The sequence below is a fragment of the Etheostoma cragini genome, chromosome 8 (assembly GCF_013103735.1).
Source record: "Etheostoma cragini isolate CJK2018 chromosome 8, CSU_Ecrag_1.0, whole genome shotgun sequence".
NCBI lineage: Eukaryota > Metazoa > Chordata > Actinopteri > Perciformes > Percidae > Etheostoma > Etheostoma cragini.
In genome coordinates, this window is record NC_048414.1 from 10,814,332 (window position 1) to 10,836,273 (window position 21,942).

Consider the following 21,942-nt stretch of genomic DNA (forward strand, 5'->3'; position numbering starts at 1 on the left):
GGTAGCTTAACCCTAAATATCACTGTGATGTTGTGTTTTATAGTTGTTGTTGTTGTTGTTGTTTTCGTTTTTTTGTGTGCAAATCTATCATCTTGTGTTAAAAATACAGCGTTGAACCTGTAGCTCACACATGTTTAATGTCACAGATTATGATTTTGCTTATTTTAAAAATAGTGAAAATTATAGTAGGCTAATAGTCTTACACTATTGTTGTTAATATTATTATTATTGTCATTATTCATTGTTGGGTCAGAGTCTGATTGTTCATCATAAACACTTTTAGTATAAACCGTTTTTTTTTTTGTTTCTGTTTGGTGTAAGTGACTTTAATATAGTTAACCGATAGTCTCACCCTACTGTAGAGAGCCCTCTACTGGAGGAAATATCGTACAGGCCTTGAGATCTTGGATCCACAGAGCGATTAATAAACTGCAGAATTCGAGATCTAAAAGCAGATTTTTATTTTTTATTATTTTTATGGAGTACCGATAACTTCGTATAGCCTTCACATTTTGTGATTGAGATGATAGAAAGCCTTGACGACAAATACTGTAAATATGAAGGACTATTTACCATCACCTACTTGGCATTATGATTGAATAGAGTCAAAGAGACAGAGGGAATGAGCACAATCGAGAAAGAGAAAGTCACATAACTCTCAACGCAAATAATGGGCCAGGCTTTTGTAGATTTCCATTTTTTTCTGTTTTCTCTTCTCTTTTCTTGCCTCTGTCTCACAAGCAGAAACATGCAGCCCACTATAAACACAAAGTGTCTTCTGCCTGCAGTTGAATCAAATGCAGGCTACTGTTATATTAAACAGACCTGAAAGACTTTCATGTAGTATCAAGTAGGCCTATTTATGTAACCTATAGATTAACGAGGAAAATCGTATAGTCTTAAAGATTATTCTATTTCTAAAAACATTCTAGGATCATGCTATTACGTTTAATTTTAATTTTTATTTGATTAGGCCTACAAGTTGACGTGCGCTTCAGTGTCCAGCCTAAGTCAATAGCCTACTGTTTAATAATAATAATTCAAGAAAAAAGTATATTTTGACACAGAATAATGTAAAAAAAAAGGAAGCTTTTTTTTTACATATTTGATTTTTTATTTACTTGCAACTAGATGTATGTACAATAACCTTATTTATAAAATATAGGCTTTTTTTTGTTGGTATGTGACCTATTTCTTACCAGCTTAATTGTACTTATAATATAAAAAACAATTTAGTGGCTGTATCAGTAGGCTAGCACTATAATTACAATCTGAATAGAAAATCAATCTTTCCAATGAGGATCTAAGCGTTTTCCTAATTTACGTCGTCTCTGAGGGAGAAATTGAAATATTTCACTCCTAAAATAACTTTAATGCCTGTTATATCCACAGCGATGTGTCATATTACTCTTGTGAATCAATAAGTCGTAAATGTTTCCATATGTTGAACTTATTAGAATGAAACATCAAGCTGCTGTTTATTTTTGAATAAGTTTTGCAGTTGTTTTATTTCTTGCCAGATTGTTGTAGACAGACAGGAAGTGACGTTCTAGATCTCGCGAGAACTCATCGCAAACGTCACATTACCTTTGACACAGTTATTCCTGCAGAACTGAGAAACAAGCAGCCAGAAGGGTCCAAGATGAATAGAGCTTTTAGCAAAACAAGTTTGAAACAGTTGGTAAGATTCTGGCAGTTGTAACTTAATAACACTTAACACAAATATTGTATCTATCGGTTAACTTAACGTATCTGTTAAAAGCAGAAGAGCATGATACACGTCACTTAGCTAGCTAGCTAGCTAGCTCAATAGTGTTTTGCAACAGTTTCTAGGTTGCTAACTAAATTAGCTAGACTTGAAACAACTCGTTCCCGTCTGGCAAGACGTGGTTTTATTTGTGAATGCGTGCGTGACAGCGTTGTTTGACTTATTCAGACAAAACTTATACATCGTAAAAAAACAAGAATTTACGTTAACAGTTTTGTGCATGAGCATAGCTAGCCTAGCAGTTATGAAACTTCGTAAACATGAACAGCGGTTACCAAACTGTAAAACTGCAATTGGCGCAGCAGCGGTTCCCAAAGTCTTAAGGCATTTCGCTAATATTCCATGAGACGTGTAGCAGGATATACTTGTTCATTAAGTAACCAAGCAAGTGCTTATGTTATGTTTTCTCGACTTGTTTGACTTCCTTAAATGACCTTCATAAACTAATGGTGTAAAGTCATGTCCAGATGAGTCTGGTACTATCCTGTTTTACTTTTGATTGTGTAACAGCAGCAAGGAAAAACTTCATTTTCATCAACCAATGTTTAATCAAATGAAATAAATTAATTTCTAGAGCGGGGTGATATTACAATACAAACACATGAATACAATACACATATTTCATCACATGTAAACTTTAAGGATCAAGCATGGCAGCAGAATTGACAGCTCTGAAAACAAAATGTCTCAGTAATTTGGATTTAGTTATTGGTTAGGATTGTCAATTACTGAAATGCTTCATCAGGATTAAGAAAAACATGTTTTCAGTGGTAAAATTGATACACAGTTCTAATCTTTTCCATTTTTATTTATAGATTTCAAGATTGAATGTTGAATGTTATAAGCATTGAATATAAACTCAAATATGACTGGCACCACCAGATCTGTGGTTTTGCTGATGCATGACTGCATTGACATTTCTTCCATTTCTAGACTGGTGTCCTCCAAAGGTTTCAAAGCACCTTGGTGGTTGTAGAGCACAACAATGACAAGCTGACCCCTATTACACTCAATGCCATCACTGCCGCCGGTAAGCTGGGTGGAGAAGTGTCTTGTCTGGTGGCTGGAACAAACTGTGCAAAGGTAGGCAAAGCTTTTTAGATTTCCCTGCTTAAGGGATTGCTAAATGTTTTGTATTATGATATGATGTACTTTAGATGTTATTTTGGAATCACCGTACTGAATTGTTATATATTGACAAATAAAAACACACTAGTGAACAATTTATATATACTGAATTCGAGCATACGCTGCATGGAGACAATAAGACAATATAGAAGGTGGACAGGAAACCTTGATACATTTTCTGTCTTCTCAGGTTGTAGAGCAAATCAGCAAAGTACAAGGTGTGAAGAAGGTTCTGGTTGCTCAACATGATTCTTACAAAGGTTCCCTGCCAGGTATGTAACACAAAAGAAACTTGAGGCCTACTGTTAATTTTACTTTTACTCACAGAGCAAAACATGCATGTTGTTGTTTTTGCAAACAAACTGCTTATTATTTGCTGAGTCCCACATTCACAACTGGATGATGTAGTGCTTGACTTGCTCAAGGGCATCTTGGTAGTAGTAACTGGGGGAGGGGAAATTGTTTTTAACATGATCCCTGCTCCTATGTTAGCGCTAGACAGGAGTGGCTCAGCTGCGGTCATAGCCAGGCCTATAGGCTACCTGATTTAGTTTCAACTGTCTGACTCTCTTTTTTTCTCAGAGGAGTTGACTCCACTTATCCTGGCAACACAAAAGAAATTCAATTTCACCCACATCTGTGCTGGTGCATCTGCCTTTGGAAAAGTAAGTCAGGGACAACAGCGGTACCTTTTTATAATTTGAATTTGTATATAGTACAGGCCAAACGTTTGGACACACCTTCTCATTCAATGTGTTTTCTTTATTTTCATGACTATTTACATTGTAGATTATCACTGAAGGCATGAACACATGTGGAATTATATACTAACTATATTAATAACTGAAAACATGTCTTATATTCTAGTTTCTTCAAAGTAGCCACCCTTTGCTCTGATTACTGCTTTGCACACTCTTGGCATTCTCTTGATGAGCTTCAAGAGGTAGTCACCTGAAATGGTTTCCCAACCGTCTTGAAGGAGTTCCCAGAGATGCTCAGCACTTGTCTGCCATTTTGCCTTCACTCTGCGGTCCAGCTCTCCCCAAACCATCTTGATTTGGTTCAGGTCCGGTGACTGTGGAGGCGCAGCACTCCATCACTCTCCTTCTTGGTCAGATAGCCCTTAAACAGCCTGGAGGTGTGTTTGGGGTCATTGTCCTGTTGAAAAATAATTGATGATCCAACTAAACCCAAACCGGATGGGATGGCATGCCGCTGCAGGATGCTGTAGTAGCCATGCTGGTTCAGTATGCCTTCAATTTGGAATAAATCCCCAACAGTGTCACTAGCAAAGCACCCCCACACCACGGTGGGAACCAGGCATGTAGAATCCATTAGGTTACCTTTTCTGCATCGCACAAATACATGGCGGTTGTAAACCAAATATCTCAAACTTGGACTCATCAGACCAAAGCACAGATTGCCACTGGTCTAATGTCCATTCCTTGTGTTTCTTGGCCACTTGGCTACTTTGAAGAAAATAGAATATAAGACATGTTTTCAGTTGTTTCACACTTTTTTGTTAAGTACATACTTCCACATATGTTCATTCATAGTTTTGATGCCTTAATTGATAATCTACAATGTAAATAATGTAGTGTCATTAAAAAAAGTAAAATATTGAAAAAGAAGCTGTAACCAACCTTTTGGCCTGTACTGTATGTTGAAATGCATTTTATTTTCTTATCGCTATTCAACGATCTTCTATTCGACCAAAAATTCGAAGTTCATGCTTCAAATATCTTAATTTTTCAAAGTGTCCTACAATCCACAAAAGTCTCTTATCTGTCTATGAACTTGAGTCTTTCCTTCTCCTCTTGATTCTAAAGCAAGGTTGATTATCACGTACTTCCCTACTTATTCACCATTTTGCTACGCAGAACTTGCTTCCCAGAGTGGCTGCCAAGTTAGATGTTGCTCCGATTTCCGATATCATTGAGATCAAGTCTCCAGACACTTTTGTCAGAACCATTTATGCAGGTACGTACTGTACTGTGAAGAAGTAACACATGTTTTTTTATTAATCTTCTCATTAATTCTTGATTAGTGTTGACAGGCTTTAGACAAAGTGTTTTAATCGTGTTAGCTGGATTTAGGAACAACCTTAATGTGACGCAGATATACAGTAACTTAAACACTAATCAGTTTTTGCAACAGGATTTGGCTCTGGCAAGTTTCATTGATGGTATCTTTGTGCTTTTAAAATATTGCATGTTAATAATATTTTAATTATACAGGAAATGCTCTCAGCACCGTGAAATGTAACGAGACGATCAAAGTCTTCACGGTCAGAGGGACAGCCTTTGAGGCAGCTCCAACAGAGGGAGGAAGTGCTGCGTCAGAAGATGGTACAGTATCTTACAGATTCATCAAGAGAGCTCTGAGACACTGCATGATAAGATATGACTTTATTATGGAGGTTTTAGTATTGATTCTTTGTGGGGTAATGATGATGAACTACTTTTGATGATTTTATAAGGAAAAAAGATACAGTTTACTACAATAAAACAACTACAAATGTTATTTGTTTAACATTACAAATTATATTTTTAATACTATGTCCCTTTTTTGCCATTTCTGATCCACTGCAGTTTCTTCTTCTTCTCCTGCTGAAATTTCTGAGTGGCTGGAACAGAGTCTGACAAAGAGCGACCGTCCAGATCTGACCAGCGCAAAAGTTGTGGTGTCAGGAGGTTTGACATTTTTTTGTGTTCTCAATTACAAATTATGGCCATGGATATGTCACCACTTGCTGTGTTTGTAGTAGTTTGTGGGGGTTTGTTGAGTATTCATTAGCATGTGCTTTAAAAAAAAAAAAAGTTTCACAAATGGTTGGGGTGGTGGGAAAAACTTGATTCTTAGATGCATCGCAATTCTCTCTAGAACAATTCTATGCTTGGTTCTGATAATTTAATAATCGATTATTTAAAAAATGTACCTCAAAATGCACCTTAAAATTATTCATATATATATATACGGGTAACATAAGTACGGGGAAGCTTTTTGATGCTTTGGCCGCTCTGACGTGGCAGCGTTCTATGTTCAATCACGGGAGTAGCACATGCAGCCACTGCACGGCCAATACACTTACGCTAGAAGCCTTTTATAAATGACATATATAATGACAGAACTTCTACTGTTAAGTGGTCGCAGTGGTGTCTGTTGGCAGTTAGTTTGCCGCTAAGCCACAGCGGCGTGCGGGCAGAGCGAGCAGCCGTCAGACTAACCTAGTGATCCGTGCAGGACTTCACTGTGAGCAAACTGTTTAGAGACGATGTGGCCGGCAGGTAACGTTAACTGGTCCCTATGTACAAACAACGTTATATCATAAACGATTGGTAACCTAGCAACGGCGATTATGAGCTTGTCCTCAGAATTAATGTTTTGGTAGGAACGAAAGTTTACATTGTATGTTTGTCCGGAATCTGCCAGTGCAAAGGACGTCTATGTTCCGATTGGTTGCTGGCATTAAATGTCTATGGGCGTTAGCTGCTGCTTTAATTACTGTCTATGCTGCTTCCCGCTTAACCGCGTCATAGCTCATTACTATAAAGTTGAACAATTTCAACTTTCTCATTGCACTCAACACGCCCAAAACACAACGACGACAGATTTGCCACTCCTTGCAGCTGAGAGAAGCCGGCTTCCATTGAAAATAATTGACTTACGGTAACTTGAGAAGCTCAAGTTGGCGGTGGTGTGAACGCACGGTTAGAGTTTGGGCAAGAGTGCAGATAAAAAAAACACAAAAATGGCCAAAAGGAAAACAGGTTTTGTACATACACACATGATCTAATAAAACAAACATAAAATAATTAGGCAAAACACATAGAGGCTGTTCATCTAGTTTTTCACATTACATCTGACCACCTCATGTTTCATATATATATTTTTTCACATATTCTAAGAAGACAATTCTCCTCCTTTAAACATGACTGAGCCTCTGACATGGAAGATCACTGTGTAGAGAAGGTGACTTTTGTAAGCATCTTTAGGGCTTAGGCATGGAATGACTATGAATTAAAACATATTATGAACGCATAGATAATATGTAAATTTGTTAAATCCCGCATGGAAATGTACATAAAACCATTGTTGCATCGATAATTGGTTTAGAATCGAATCGTTGGCCTCTGAATCGGAATTGAATCGTGAGGTGCCCAGAGATTCCCTAACAAATACTGTTTTTTTTTTCCCAGGAAGGGGCTTGAAGAGTGGAGATAACTTTAAACTACTTTATGACCTTGCTGACAAGATGAACGCTGCAGGTAGAGTATGGGATTTTAATTTTGTGTTAGTAATAACCTTAATGTTTTACCTTTTTAATCTTTTGTACTAAAGTAGAGTTTAAATTGCATAATGTTCTTTTTTTTCTAGTTGGTGCATCCAGAGCAGCAGTGGATGCTGGGTATGTCCCTAATGACTTGCAAGTTGGACAGACGGGCAACATTGTAGCACCGGTAAGATATTAGTTATAATAATAATTTGGATTTACTTTGACTTGTCCAGCAAGTCAAGAAATAATCTGTGGAAGGTTTTAAGTAGCAAAATGTGAGCACTTGCCTTTAAAATCATGTTTAAACCCACACAACGCTTTTGACGAATGCATGTTTGGCGTTTCACAGCATGGCTGCAATTCAGTATGATGAGGCTGGCTGCTCTGCCCTTTTAAAAAGGTTAACTTTCCATTATGCGATTCAGCCGGGTTACCCCAGCTGTGATTACCCACACATTAGGCCCTGCAAAATGTACTTGATGGCACATTTAGGGCCCTAAATGATTTAGCTGGTCCATTAAAGGAGAGTGGATTTCTGGTCAGAGCCTCAGGCCAGGCCAGACAGTTCAAATTGGATTTGCCAAATGTTATGACAAGCTTGTTGAATTTGGCTCCGTTGGTTAAATGTAATTTAAATGTTGATTTGTTTTTGTTTTTCATCACCCTACCAATCAAAAAATGCAAGATTTACTTTTTATTTACATAAATACGTGGAAGATAATCTGCTGATTAAAGTACAATTTATCATCACACCGCTTAGTCTAAACATCAGAATCACGTGTCTTTGAACAGTATCTGAATAGAATGTGTTAAAAACAGCTAGACAGTGTTGGAGTGTAGTTGTAACATGCAGGTCACTTCCCTTTACATCAATTCATACATGTATTGATGGATTTTCATGATCTAGGGATGGTGTTAAAATGTTTAATGAAACGCACAATTTGGATATTTTAGTATATAAATATAAAAATTTAGTTTGGAATGGCCAAAAGCACCTTGCTTAAACCGTCCTTTCTCATGAATTTTATCAACCCATATTTATGTTTAGCTTTATAAACTGATAATGTAAGAGTGTACACTTGCAGATTGTGTTTCTTTTATGCATTTTCTTCAGTTATGAGACATTGTTGTGTTTACACATTGATACTCTGCTCTTCTGAGACTTCAGCTGCAACATTAAATAAGCACTGAAATATTGATATGGCAGAGCTGGTTTTCCCAGCGGGTTTGGGGAGATATGCGGACGGCTGGCCCTTTGCACATTCGCCCCAGCAGCACACTCTGATACATTATCCACGTGTGGTCATTATCCCATCAGTCAGCTCTGCTGTACTCTAGTTCAGAGGTGTACCTTTTCCAAAGTCCTGAGATTACACTTAATGTTTTCAAGCAAGTAACCCTTGTTTGCTTGTCTTCTGTTTGTGTCCACAGGATTTGTACATTGCTGTTGGTATCTCTGGAGCTATTCAACACTTGGCTGGAATGAAAGACAGCAAGGTGAAGTCACTGGAACCATATCTAAGGATTTTCCCAACCTCCCCTTTCTTACAATTTGTTTTTTCCCCCATATATTAAATGCAACAACATGTTCCACTTTTGCTATAGATATTATGAAACTGATGATATCAATATAATGTTAAGCTGAAAACCTCACATTTCTGTAACATTCTGCATTAAAGTTTAAATTACATTTTTATTAGACAAACAATCATTGTTTCTGTGCTTTTGGGTAAGCATGAGACACAGCTAGTTAACATTTTACGCAGTTTGGTGCTAAAGATTTTGTATTATTTATTTTTTAGACTATTGTTGCCATCAACAAGGACCCAGAGGCTCCCATTTTCCAGGTGGCTGACTATGGCTTGGTCGCTGATCTTTTCAAGGTAAGAGTCTAGGGTTGATATTGCTGCAGTAATGTCACTATGATCTTCCATCCAGTTAAAAAACAAGCAGCAAGTCAAAAAAGCACTTCATTTCTGCCTGGACTTACTCTTTATGTTTGATGGCCAGGAGTGCACAGTGACAGTCAGAGTATAACATTTGCCTTCTGCTGATACATTTTGCACGATGCCTTATATTCCACCTAATGGAAATGTGCAACTGTTGAATTATTAAGTTCTTGAATTAATCAGAGGAGAGTTGTGGCTGCACTTGCCGTGAAGAGAGAAACACATTAGCCCCTCAGAAGATATAAAAAGTGATCAATAGTTACTAAAAGGTGGCTTCAGTTTTGTATTCAGCTGCTACTTGCCAGGCTTTTTACACGCCCAGTTGCTTTCTTGTATCTAGGTGGTACTTGAGGATAGTGATCCAGGAGTGTTGGCACAACTAACGCTGTAGTCCAGTGCTGCTTGTGAAAGGTTAGAATGCTGTATTTTCATGTGTGTCCTGTCCTGGTCATGTTTTATTTAGCCCCTCAATGGTCAATGAGCAGCCCAGGTGTCCCGACAAACTCTGTAGAAGGGATTAGTAATAATAGCTAGTGGCAGTAGAGTTGTGACCTAGTGGGTGAGATCACCTTACATGTGATCACTCCTCCGATAGCTTATTAAAATGGATGGGCTTTCTACTTTTCCCCCCAAATGGACACTTGATACGACGGACCAACTCAGACAGTGACTTGTGATTCAGTTCTGAAGTTGCCTGACTCCAAAGGAAAGCCATTTGAATAATTTTGTACTCATATTTACAGACAAGTGCTTTTCTTTAAAACTACCAGTCTGGCATTATCGGCGTGTTGACTTATGGGGCTAGATGCTGCGGTCATGTTAAATCTCAGATAAAAGTCAGTGTGCTCATTTGAACCGTGAGCACCAGTTTGTTTAATAAACTTTTTTTTTTTATGGTACATGCCGGGTATGAAATTACAGATGCTGGAAAATATTTATTCCCACAGTACAGCCTGGAAATATTTCAAGTGGTTTTAGCAGTTATTAATGTAAAATAGAACTTCATGTAAATGCGTAAAACATGTCCACTGTTTAGTTTAACAAGTGATTTATTTAAAAATATGGTGGCGCAATTACAAACATGTAGTTTGACTTTTCAGTAGCTGCAAATCCCTGCAGCAACTACAATTAACAGAAAGTATTCTCTGAGTTTGGTCCTGCTGTAATATCAGTGAACATTGTTCGTAGATCATTATATTTAAGTCTTTGCTATCTTGTCTCTTCAGGCTGTTCCTGAGATGACTAAAGCACTGGACAAGTAAGGAGAAACCAAGTCCAACAAACTTCCATTGCACAACTGGAGACTGCTGTAAGAAGACTATAGAGAGAGACAACTGCCTTAACACATTTCTGAAGCTGTGAGTGTTTGCGTGAAGAAATAATTTTCACCAAGGTCTCTCTGACTGGACACAGAAGAACATTCTCAATCTAGAAATAAAATCCAGTTATTATAAATACTATACATGCATTAAATATCAAGAATTAAGCTTGTACCTACCTGGGGCAGTGTTTTATGACTTTTAGTAGCACACATGTTGTAGTTTGTATTTAATTTTCTGGTACAGCAAAGGACATCTTTGGGAACAGGTGACTTGTGTCTAACGCCGTTGACTGTAAGATTTAGCTCTTTAAGCAAACCTAGATGATGTGTACTCACTGAGATGCTCTAGGAAAATAAATGTATTAAATTGACAACTAATAAGTTCTCATTTTGCCATGTTTTCTCTTTATTTTATTCATTGTGCAATGCCCTCTGTCCAAGATCAAGATTACAAAATGCCTGTTAACGGTACAACAATAAACAAGGTTAGTTTTGATATTTAAGAGGCAAATCTTGAAGGTTCATGCTATAATTTTCTTTTCGACATTTCCACTTGAGTCTCTTACTTTTTTTGGCTGTGATTAACCCATTCAGAAATATCTACACAGCTTCCAAACATTAAAATTATAAAAGGTAATCTTTTAGACCTGGATGATTTTCAAATGAATCATGTGCAGGTAGCTTTTCAATTTGGTGCTTGTGGGACATGCTGTTTGCTAAATCTGAGTAAATGTGGGCTCAGCTGGGTTTGGTCAGATTCCAGTCATGGCACCTGGATAAAAACTGACCAGTCTAAAGTCTCCAGCACTCTTCCCACTCATAGAATTTAGATACAAATGTTAACATTGCTAAAATAGAAAGACAGATTAGAAAGAAGTTGAGACTGATCCATTGTACTATGCAGCAGTCCCATCAAAGAGGACTGTTTGGAGACTAGACTGACCATTGAAACAGCTGATACACCTACACATAAGTCCATGCCTTCTAGTTTGTAGGGGATGATTCACAGTTTGTGACACTCCAATACATTCTCTCATTTCTTCAGCATCTCCAATTCCTATAAAGTGTATCAGAGGAAATAAGCCCTCAGCACCATCCCTTGACTGGTTTCACTTCCTTGAAATCAAACCAAAACTCAACATATCAAAAGCCAGATTTCTTTTCGGCACAGACCAGTCGAAAACGTTGGGCTTGAGCCCAAATGCTGGTTTATTTTGGTATTGTTTTTCATAAAACTCCAAAAGTGTTTTTGTGGGTGAATTGAGAATTCCTGATAAGTGGTGCCTGATAACAAATCTGCCTCCTCCACTCTTTGATCACCTCAGTTTGTGCTGCTCTGGCAAGTTCATCCTCTCCGTCCCAACAGTACAAAAAGGATGACATAAAAACATACTGTTTATATGCCAGTGACTCCCAACTACACAGGAGTTTAGTCAAGTGTTAATTTTTGCAGTTGATCTGAAGAGCGAGTTTATTGAAGGTCCACATGTCAGGCAGAGTCTTATGTCTCTGACAGACGGTTGACAGGGCCGTCTACTGACTCCATCATCCTATACTTCTCCTCTAGAAGAGGCTCGTTGCCCTGCAGATGGATGAGAGGCTTGGAGTGCAGCCCCACTCTGCTCTCTTGGTTCCTCTTGTTGTAGATGTTGACCCTATGCTCCATCTCAGGACTGGTTTTGGTGGAACCTGTCAGGCTGGGTGGTTTAAGGTTGACAGGGTCCAGGCCCTTCTGGGTGAGACAGGAGTTCTCGGTTAGAGAGGAGAGCAGCTCCTGCATCATAGCGCTGGGGCTCCCTCGCGGCTGAGTGCCCAGGGCTAGAGGGCTGCTGTAGGGTGGAGGGTAGCAGCGTTGGTCACTGTAATCTGTGGAAGTGGAGGCTTCGCGCACTGTGGAGCTACAATCTGTGGTGGAGCCCAGAGTGTGGCTGCTGATGCTGTGCTGGCGGGCGCTGAAGCTGCTGTGGGACACTGTGGTGGTGGAGGCTTCGCTAACCGAGCTGCCCGTGCGCTGCAAGCGACTGGATGGTACTGCGTCTGCACTCACCAGAGAGGGGGGAAGCTGGCTGGGGTTGTTCGGCAGGTGCACGTCTATGGCTGCTGTGGTGATGACACGTGCAGGGTCTGGGATCCCCATATCTACAAGAACAACACATAATGTACAGGGCCGTGAAATATTGTGGGGCTACATGGCTGTGGAAAAGAGTGGAGCAGGATCATGTTGTCACTCACCGCTGCTTGGCTCACTGTAGTACTGGCTAATGTAGTTGTTCATGTCGTCTTGACCGTGGTGATCTGATGTGGATAAAAAGGGTCATTTATTGTAAGTTATCTCAGACACAATAAAAGTGAATCTGGTGTTGATTTAGAAGTTAATCACAGGTAGGGTTTCAGTCCAATGTGTCACTTTTTCAATTATGTTCAATTCATGCAATTATATAACAATATACATGGTTAGACAATAGAAAGCGGCAATATTAATCCTAAGCCATTTAGTAAATGGCTTATAACACAATATACTGTATTTGTGAGTAGATGTGTTAAATAACTGTATCTCCTTCCACCCATAAGTGGAGGCTGATGTATAAACAGATAATGAATGATAATATATTAAAAGATGGTTGTAGAATCATAAAATATCTTCATATGAAGTTGTAATTGCTTACACATACTATAATAATAATGTCTTACATATGCATGCAACTTCAATTTATAGTGTTATGAATCATGTATTACATGTTTACATACGGCTTACAAATGCTAAATAGGGGGACTTAAAGTAAGTCAAGTAAAAGTTGCCATAGAAAGTTCATGGTACTCAAGTATAAGGATATATTATTTTTTGTTCAAAATATGATTCAAATTGCTTGTTTTGTCTGACCAACAGTCCAAAACCCTGATGTATTAATTTTACAATCATATAAAGCAGAAATCTTTTATATTATAGAAGATAAATTGAGAACATTTCTATTTTTTGCTTGATAAGCAACTAAATAATGGTTTATGAATAGATCAGTCAACAATTGCATTGATAAGCAACACTTCTCATACATTCAACATCAATTTAAGGGTTTATTTTAAGTGCTATCCAAGGTCCCACAGGAATATTAGATGGCTTATATTTATTTATGTTTGGTTTCACATATTCATTTAATGGCCGTCCCAGGAGGGCCCGCATTGTTCAGCCTTTACTGGGACAGGGACCATCTCCAGATGATCAATACCACATGAGTATATGAGAAGAGCAGCCCTAGTTAAAAGGATGTCTGACTAGAAACACCGTAGCTGAGATTTATGGCAGGTTGCGCTATAATTTATAACTTTGATAAAGGAAAGGTTTTAGTATTTTGAGCCCTGACATCACCTGCACTGACAGTGCCTTGTTGCTCTGTAAGTCCTGTAAGTTACGACCTGTCACTGCATGAAAGGTTTATAGTCCATTGAGGTGTGGCACGAGAATTTTGATGTGGATTGTGAGACGAATGTTTTTGAAAGGAGGACACAAATTATTGATTCACTGCCCTACCCTCCAACATGGAGTTTCAGAGCGAGGGGTTGTTTTACATTTGTAGTATTTGCAGAGACGTGCTTATGTTTTCTTAGACTAGCCTACTTAGGATGAGGACGATTTTTTTGTTTAATTTTTCAAAAATGTCCACAGAATTTCAATCCCCCAACCTTCCAACATAAGCTAACTTCTCTAACATTTCAGCCATCTCTTACCGTGAAAGGCCCAAGGCACTGAGGGAGTGTCTGCATTTAACCACCCACTTGGTGGACATGAGGTACCATTTGATAAGCCCCCCCTTGTGCGCACAGAGGTCTTTGATAGCATGTAACACAATGAAGTTGGGTGTTCCAGACAGTTACCTGCAGGTCCCCCGGGCTCTCTAGCTTCAGCCGGCCCGTGATGCTCAGAGGCCCCAGGGGCTAGTCCGTCCACCTCCTGGAAACTGCTGCTCTGTTTACCCCACATGTGGTGGATCTGCATGGCTGCATCACGCTCTGCTACCAGATCCAAGTCCTGCTGGGCCAGGTGGGCCCTCAGCTGCCGGATTTCAAACTGAAAGGACAAATCGGATTACTGGACAAATCTCTTCAAAGTAAACACGCATTGAATTTTAAAAGACTGTTTAACACGAACAACATACAGTATATTTCACTCGCTCCTATTTCTCCTATATACAGTAGAGTGAGCATATACCAAACTGCACATTTCCAACTTTCTAACAGTTGGACTTCTCTAACTCTTGGGCATACAGTAGACGCGCCTTCTCTGGGCTGACATCTGAGAAATACAGAGCACTCAGTGGATGCACTTGCAGCTACACGCGTCCACCCACACTAATATGACTTACAAAGTGTGTTAGAACTATTATTATTAAATTAGGAAGTAGTCAAGAGATTGCTTTGAGATAATGCACAGTGCTGGCTATCTGATATCCCCAAGAGTTCTGTAAAAGTATTATCTAGTGATAATGTGCGATCAATTTTGTATGCATCTTTAATGTCTTTTGAGTGTGATGTTTTGTTCTTGCATAGCGCTTTGCTTCCCTCTGCTGGTTCCATGCAGCTATAAATTGTAGACTGTGAGTAGGTGAGAGATGGGAGTGATATAAGAAGACATACTGCCTGTTCCTGGCAGATCTGGGTGAGACGGTCAAGTTGTTCCTCCCTCACCGCCTTGGCCTTCTCATACTGCTGGATCTCGAGCTCCATCTCCACCTTCACTTGTAACACAAAGGCTAAAACAATCGGGCATATTATAGCCTATTTTCTTACAAAAGAACAGTTCATCTTATGTCTGCTGATCTTAATTTCAACTGAACACTACACTGACTTAGTGGATCTTGTAGATTGTTAGGAGGAAAGTGTCCATATTCTCCATATTCACTGGAACATGACAAAGGACTACAATACTGTACACACAATGGGTCAAAAATAACAGCACAATAGATGCTACAAACGATGTTACCCTTGTGCAATTTCAGTCATGTTCAGTTTTTGTTGAGGATGTGTCAGGAAAGGTGCTCATTTTATGGTAAGCTTTTAGCCATTAGTGGTGTTGTATTGTTTTATACATTCTGTACTATATTCAAAAACCACAAGGGGGAGCCATACCGTTAAACAAAACATTCTTCCCGAAAAATATAATACTCTGTATGCACATGCATATGATAAAACAATTTGCATGTAGCAGCTGTTGTTTGAGCTTTAACCCACAGGTGTGTTAGGACAGATGTAACAAATATAGAAGAATCAACCTGAAGATTGAATGTAGCCGATACTGCAAAGAGCACACCGCAGTATCTAACACTGTGACCTGACTGTAAAGGACAGGATGCAGAGGACATCAGCCCCCAGCCTCACCATCAATGATCCTCTTGACCCTCCAGATGCGCAGTGTGATGATGAGACCGATAGCGTCCCAGGGGCTGCTGGGGCCGTTGGCCACTGTGGAGGCCACCATGGGGGCCAGAGAAAGGACGATGACCGCTCCATCAAACACCTGAGAAACAATCCCCCACACACACACACACACCCCTACTGTGTTGTCTGTAGCTTTCACAGTGGTATGACATTGAGGGAATGACACTGCAGTGAAAGGGGCCCCAAATAACAGGCCTAATGGGACCCATGGGAGCTTACCTCTACTTTGTTCTCTATGTAGTCCCATATCCCCAACACCACGATCCTGAACACCGTCTGAGACAGACCGAGGGACAGAGATGGACACAGAGAGGAGGTTACACACTGGGTGAGATGGGGAGAAAACAATGACAACTAAACAGAGTGAGACTTGATGATGGAGGCTGAGCGCACCATTTTTATTACCACACGGCCAATAATGAACCCAACCTAGTAAATGGCATATGCAGTTGCGTTTCACATTTCTTTCATCTCTCCACTGGTAATTTATCAATGACATCATAATAATAAACCATCAGACCGGTGCGATAGGATTTTCTCCAAACAATTAGAGACAGCGCAATTAGCTCCTTCTGCTGACGCAGCAGAGAGCAAACAACTCTCCCTTTGTCTGTGTTCCTCCTCTGCCATCTCCTAGCCCCATCTTTAGGCTATTTCAGAAATTCAGGGTTGCACTGGAACTGAAACCAGCCTCCCTGCTATTGCTACTTCTTCAGTTTATTACAGGGGGGGGGGGGGGGGGGGGGGGGGGGGGGGGGGGGGGTACTTTTATTGATAAGTAAAGATCTAACTCTACAAAAGTTAGCATTGCGGTGGTCAAGTGTAGGGAACTAAGACAAATGTGGCCGGCTGTAAAGAAAATGGTAATCAATACAGCACACCTGAGGCCTCAGAATTATTTAAAACTAGCAGCAAAAAAAAAGCTCTATCTGCATTTTATCTGCGGATCAATTGAATAACCCGAGAGGGACCGACTGTGCCAGCTTTAAAAACAGTCGTCACACACGTTGATCTTTCTCCAATGTACTGATGTAGATTTTTGTTGTGGGATTTCATGGTCACTTTTGTTAGGAACACTTTTAACAGAGCTGTACACAAGTTCAACCCTACTAATACGAATCTAATCAAGCTGTGACAGAGAACACTGGTTGTTTACTGGTTTTATTAGTATCGTTACGAGGATCTATAGGTGTACTTCACTGGCCACACATACTGCACAATATAGCATTTATTGACAGCCTGGTACATCAGCTGGAAGTGAGACTGTTTTTGTGTTGAGCATTAAAAAGATGGAGACTCACCTCAGTGAAGAACACAGAGAGAATCGCTAGGCTGATCCAGTGGATGATGCTGGCAAACTGGAATGCATTATTAACTGTAGGAATAAAACAGAATAACTGTAAAAAATAACAATTTTAAAGGACAGTTTCTGTAACATGAAGTTGTAAAAATGTGTTTTTTTGTTACCCGCCATGTAACACTGACAAAGTGCAGTAAAGTTGTGTGAGCACATTCATGCACACAAATACATAAATGAACAGACAGAGATGTAACAACATCATAAATGTGAATTCAACATAAGTGTACATGAATGTGTCGGTATCTTCCTATCTATTCATCAGGCTAAGTGTAAACAGCCTACAACAGCACCCGGCTGTCAGCTGATGCATTTCTCTTCATGCACCACCTTTCCCTCCCATCTGTCTTTGTTTGCCGTGTTCAGTGGTCTGTCTATCAGTCCATTCATCTTCCTCAAGTCCTCCCCACACTCATCCACCAGCCAACTCTGTATTGCCTGATTTCTTTGTCCGCTAATCTCCCTTCACGTATTTGTCTTACTTTTCCTTTGTCTGCCCAGTCTAGTCAGTCAGTCCCAGAGGAATAGTAAAGATGTAAGTGCATTTGGACACTGCGAAAGCGAGATCTCCGCCATGTGTGTTCTTTACTCAGCCCCGTGACATCAAACAGGTATGACCCTCTACCTTTCACTTATGATAAATGAGGATGTCTCCACCATGCCAGATGATGAAGATTAAGTTGTTCCCAGGGTGACATGGGTATGTTGATCACTTGACATTTTTGTGTTAACTGTGAAATAATAATTGAAGGATTACATTCCCCAGACCATGATGGATCAGAGCCTCAGGTCCCAGGATGGGTTATTAGTGACAGAGTCATTGTACAGTAGACATATCTGCACATGCTCACATACATGTTGTACATCTATTCTGTTCTGGCAGGTCCAAAAACTGTCCTGAATTGTCTTACAAAAATACATTTATGTAACCATTAGGTACGAATATAGCACATTCACAGACCGCTAATACTATTATAAGTTGCAGTAAATTAATATATTGTGTTGATAGATGGGACTGTCATCGTCAGGGTCATTTTAAAAATGAAAACCATGTCATCTGCATAGCAGAACTGACTCATTTTTTTTAACTATGTTGTTTCCCTGCCTTCAAAGAAATCTCACAGTCCAATTATTTAATCAATCCTAGCAACCTTATGCCTAAATTCAATTGTTTGATGATCAAAAGTCCAAGTCATTTGGCTTAAATCTAGGCGTAATTTCTTGGTCTGTAGCTCTGGTAAGTAAACTATATATTAATTGTTACTTACTACTATGTTGCTGTAATATGCTCGTGTTCAATCTAACACTGTTAATTGTGTAATGACAGTATATTGAGCTGTTTTCTAAGTTATATCGCCAGGTTTTTATCCTTAATAAAACAAACACCTTCCCCTGTTAAATTTGTTTCTCCACAACATACGTTTGTCACACTGTGAGAAAATGATTTAATGTTTTTCTTTTTTTCATTCTTTGCTTTATAGCTTAAGGACCACCTCTATTTACATATCTGGCCAGATACCCTTCCATACAAACTACAGCTCAGTCTAACAAGAGAAAGAATACACAATCTATCTGCTTCTTAGTTTGTGTTCTATTTAAGTTCTTGTGAACTTACTCCTCTGTCATAGATCTCAAGCCCATGCATAAACCCAATGCCTTTGTAAAGCAATTCATAAGTAAACTTAAAAAGGTTAACATTGTTAAAATTGTGCTAAGAAGTCCACTTTTCTACCTCTCCAAGAAAGCTAATGCCAGGACCATAAACAATGTGTGTAACAAACCACCACCCCAGTATCATGTCCTCAAACATCCACATCCTTGTTATTATGATAATCTCAGGCGATGTCTCACTGTCTTGGTTTCTACCACTCACACTGTAACAGCTTGGTGTCTATGAGCAGCTCCAGCGTCAGCAGCACAACCACCAGAATCACACAGGCCACCAGGAAACAGTTGAAGCCCGCTGACAGCAGACAGACCTGCCACAGCGCTGCTCTTCGCCCACAGCATGGCTTCAGCCAGTTCGACCTGACCGGGAGAGGGGGAGAAAAGGTGTTTAGAAGAGCTTAAGGGGGGAAAGATAAATGGTGGGTCTTGTTGCGTTGTTGATATAAAATGCAACACTGGTACATAGTCCAGATCTTACAGGCAGCAAGCAAGGTCAAATCAATAAAACATCAAGATACACAAATTGTGAGATGTATTCAACCTTGACTTGCTCCATTTTCTATCAGTCAACATTTTTCGAAGTATTTTCCAGCAAAGGGCACTTATCTGCATACAAATTCAGAGCATGCATGCTGAAATTAATTTATGCTATTAAATTCAATGCCAAGCATAAATGTATGTTCTGCTGTCACTGAGATGATACATAAATATGAAGTGATTCTGTTCATGAATTAATGTGTTATTGCTTCCTTCCCCCCCTTTCCTAATCTCCTCATAAAACCCTTTTTTCTGGCCTTTTCTGCAACCTTCCTCTTCCTATTAAATCTCCTCTTTTGTGCATCATCAAGCAGTGCAGTCTAGTTACTATACCAGCCATTGGCTTGTGTTTTCCTATTTTTGGAAACAGATTACATGACGTCTGTTGTAATCCACATTCAAGCATTAAAGAACTAGTTTTTGTCTAATCAGAACATGCTTGTATGTGGAGCACTAATAGATAGATCTATAGAGGAGGTGATACCCAACTCAGTCTTATATTCTCTATATTTGTTTAGACATATTACACATCTATAATCTTACAGTCAATTAAGTATGTTTCTGGAAAGATTAGAGTTAGTTTATAGTCTCTCTGGGATTAATTCCCCTCCCGGCTGCTCCACAGGGAGAGAGGACAGGTCTCTGGGTGACAAAATAGTTGACTTACTGGCAGAATGCCCAGCTGGGCGACTGTTTTGCTGACAACCTGGCTGGTAGTTAGCTCGCTGGCTCTGGACAACTGACTAGCTGTTGGGCGGCAGTGATTTTGGGTGGCAGTAGCTCAGTCCAGGGTGGCAGTAGCTCAGTCCATAGGGAGTTGGGTTGGGAACCGGAGGGTCACTGGTTCAAATCCCCGTATGGACCCAAAAAGTTGGGAGCGTGGATTGGTGGCTGGAGAGATGCCAGTTCACCTCCTGGGCACTGCCAGGTGCCCTTGAGCAAGGCACCGTACCCCCCTGACCGCTCAGGGCGCTGGTTCAGCTGGCAGCCCACTCACTCTGACATCTCTCCATGTATAGTGCATGTATAGGTCCTTAGCATGTTGTGTGTATTTCAGGCCTGTGTTTGAGTACTAACAAAAAGTGTGTACACAGAGTGTAGTGCAGTAATTTCCCCATTGTGGACTAATAAACAAATTATTATTATTATTATAGCTAACTGGCTGGCTGACTGCATGATGTCGCTCTGCAGGCACGACAGTGGAGCTGCATGTGCACCATTTGGATGGTGTAGTCTCACCCTTCTGGCTGGTTGCTAAGAGAACATCAGAGTGAAGGAATGAGGGAGGAACTTGGGTTAGTGACACTTAAAATTCCTGATCCCAGAGTTTGTCATTCCTATACTGGTTAAGCAGATTCCGCTTCATATACCATCCTCCACATTGCTAATTTATTTCACATTAGTTTGAAGTGTCCCGGTGTCCCTTGTGTTCTTGCTCCTTGTCCAGGTACATTGTGTCTGAAGACATAAGTGTCAGACCTGCCTTAAATCCATCCCTTCTCTCCCCATTTAGGTTCCACCAATCAGAGACTGTGACTGATTGACACTCCTGCGGATTCACAATCAATAAATAATGACAAATCTCCAGGAGGCACACCAGGCTTTCCCTTCCTGTCATAGCTCTGCATTGCACGCACACGCTACTCAGATGTACAGAAAGGGAAGATGTGTGGGGGTTGCTGTCCTTCTCTTGTCTCTGAGGCAACACTGAGAAAGGCAGTATGTTTCTATGAAAATAGCAGCTATCCGTTGTCACCTGTCCCCATAGGAGGAAAGCCTTGAGCAATGTCTGTCAGAGGACAAAAGAAGATGCAATTTATTCTACTCTCCTCTTGGTTTAGCTCAGAATGAAGGAGGCAAACACTGAGAGAGGAAACGGTGGTGCAGCCGGTTCAAAGGCATTGGGACTCATCCAAAAGGGAACTGGAGAGAGCGCCAGGGAGGAAGGAGGGGGAGTCGGAGAAGGAAAAATGAGAAAGAAAGAACAGAGAAAGATGCAGATTGAATTAAAGGATAACTGCGAACTATTATAAATCGTGTTTTAATGGGCCAAAATTACAACGGTACAAAACTTTATTATATGCTGTGATTTGTAAACACAGCAATATTGTTTGAATTAGCTAAACTTGTTTTAAAGTAGGTCTGCAACCAAGGATTATTTTCTGAATTAACTAATTGTTTAGTCTATAAATTGTCAGAAAATAGCAAAACTGTTGATGACATGTCCAGATTCATCCAAAACACAAAGATGTTCCCTTTACTATGATATGAGACAAAGATAAGTAGCAAATCCTGATATTTTAGAAAAACATTACAAACAATCAATTGTCAAAAGAGTTGCTGATAATTATTGTGTGCATTGACTGAGCGACTAGCTGTTTGACATGTGGAAGAGAATACAAATAGAACGTAAAAATTATGTCTACTTTAAAAATCTATCACAGTTTACTTACTGACTATCTGGTGCAAGTGTTACCAACTGTACTTGTACAATGAGGGGTTATCATT

The 21,942-nt window shown here is 39.8% G+C and overlaps 2 protein-coding genes across 2 annotated transcripts in view; one reads left to right on the forward strand and one right to left on the reverse strand.

The window, feature by feature from the left end:
- Positions 1–1,543: 1,543 nt before the first annotated feature.
- Positions 1,544–10,826, forward strand: etfa (electron transfer flavoprotein subunit alpha). Its single transcript, XM_034879293.1, has 12 exons — positions 1,544–1,681; positions 2,702–2,851; positions 3,087–3,168; positions 3,479–3,561; positions 4,777–4,876; positions 5,134–5,244; positions 5,488–5,589; positions 7,096–7,164; positions 7,274–7,356; positions 8,604–8,669; positions 8,975–9,055; positions 10,348–10,826. Exons 1-12 carry the CDS (start codon positions 1,643–1,645, stop codon positions 10,381–10,383), a joined length of 1,002 nt encoding a protein of 333 aa, XP_034735184.1. The 5' UTR covers positions 1,544–1,642; the 3' UTR covers positions 10,384–10,826.
- Positions 10,827–11,601: 775 nt separating this feature from the next.
- Positions 11,602–21,942, reverse strand: part of tmem266 (transmembrane protein 266) — a 24,430-nt gene continuing 14,089 nt past the window's right edge. Inside the window, exons 4-11 of the mRNA XM_034879288.1 lie at positions 19,103–19,257; positions 17,174–17,247; positions 16,092–16,148; positions 15,813–15,951; positions 15,072–15,187; positions 14,313–14,505; positions 12,675–12,737; positions 11,602–12,581 (exon numbers count right to left, since the gene is read on the reverse strand). Of these exons, the coding sequence (XP_034735179.1) occupies positions 11,944–12,581; positions 12,675–12,737; positions 14,313–14,505; positions 15,072–15,187; positions 15,813–15,951; positions 16,092–16,148; positions 17,174–17,247; positions 19,103–19,257 (1,435 nt within the window). The 3' untranslated portion in view covers positions 11,602–11,943. The remainder of the gene's footprint in view (positions 12,582–12,674; positions 12,738–14,312; positions 14,506–15,071; positions 15,188–15,812; positions 15,952–16,091; positions 16,149–17,173; positions 17,248–19,102; positions 19,258–21,942) is intronic.

Excerpts from the sequence above, each read along its gene's own strand:
- etfa (XM_034879293.1), top strand. The coding sequence starts at position 1,643 with ATGAATAGAGCTTTTAGCAAAACAAGTTTGAAACAGTTG. Across the intron at positions 1,682-2,701 it reads AAACAAGTTTGAAACAGTTG|ACTGGTGTCCTCCAAAGGTT; the intron begins GTAAGATTCTGG and ends TTCCATTTCTAG. Across the intron at positions 8,670-8,974 it reads CTGGAATGAAAGACAGCAAG|ACTATTGTTGCCATCAACAA; the intron begins GTGAAGTCACTG and ends TTTATTTTTTAG.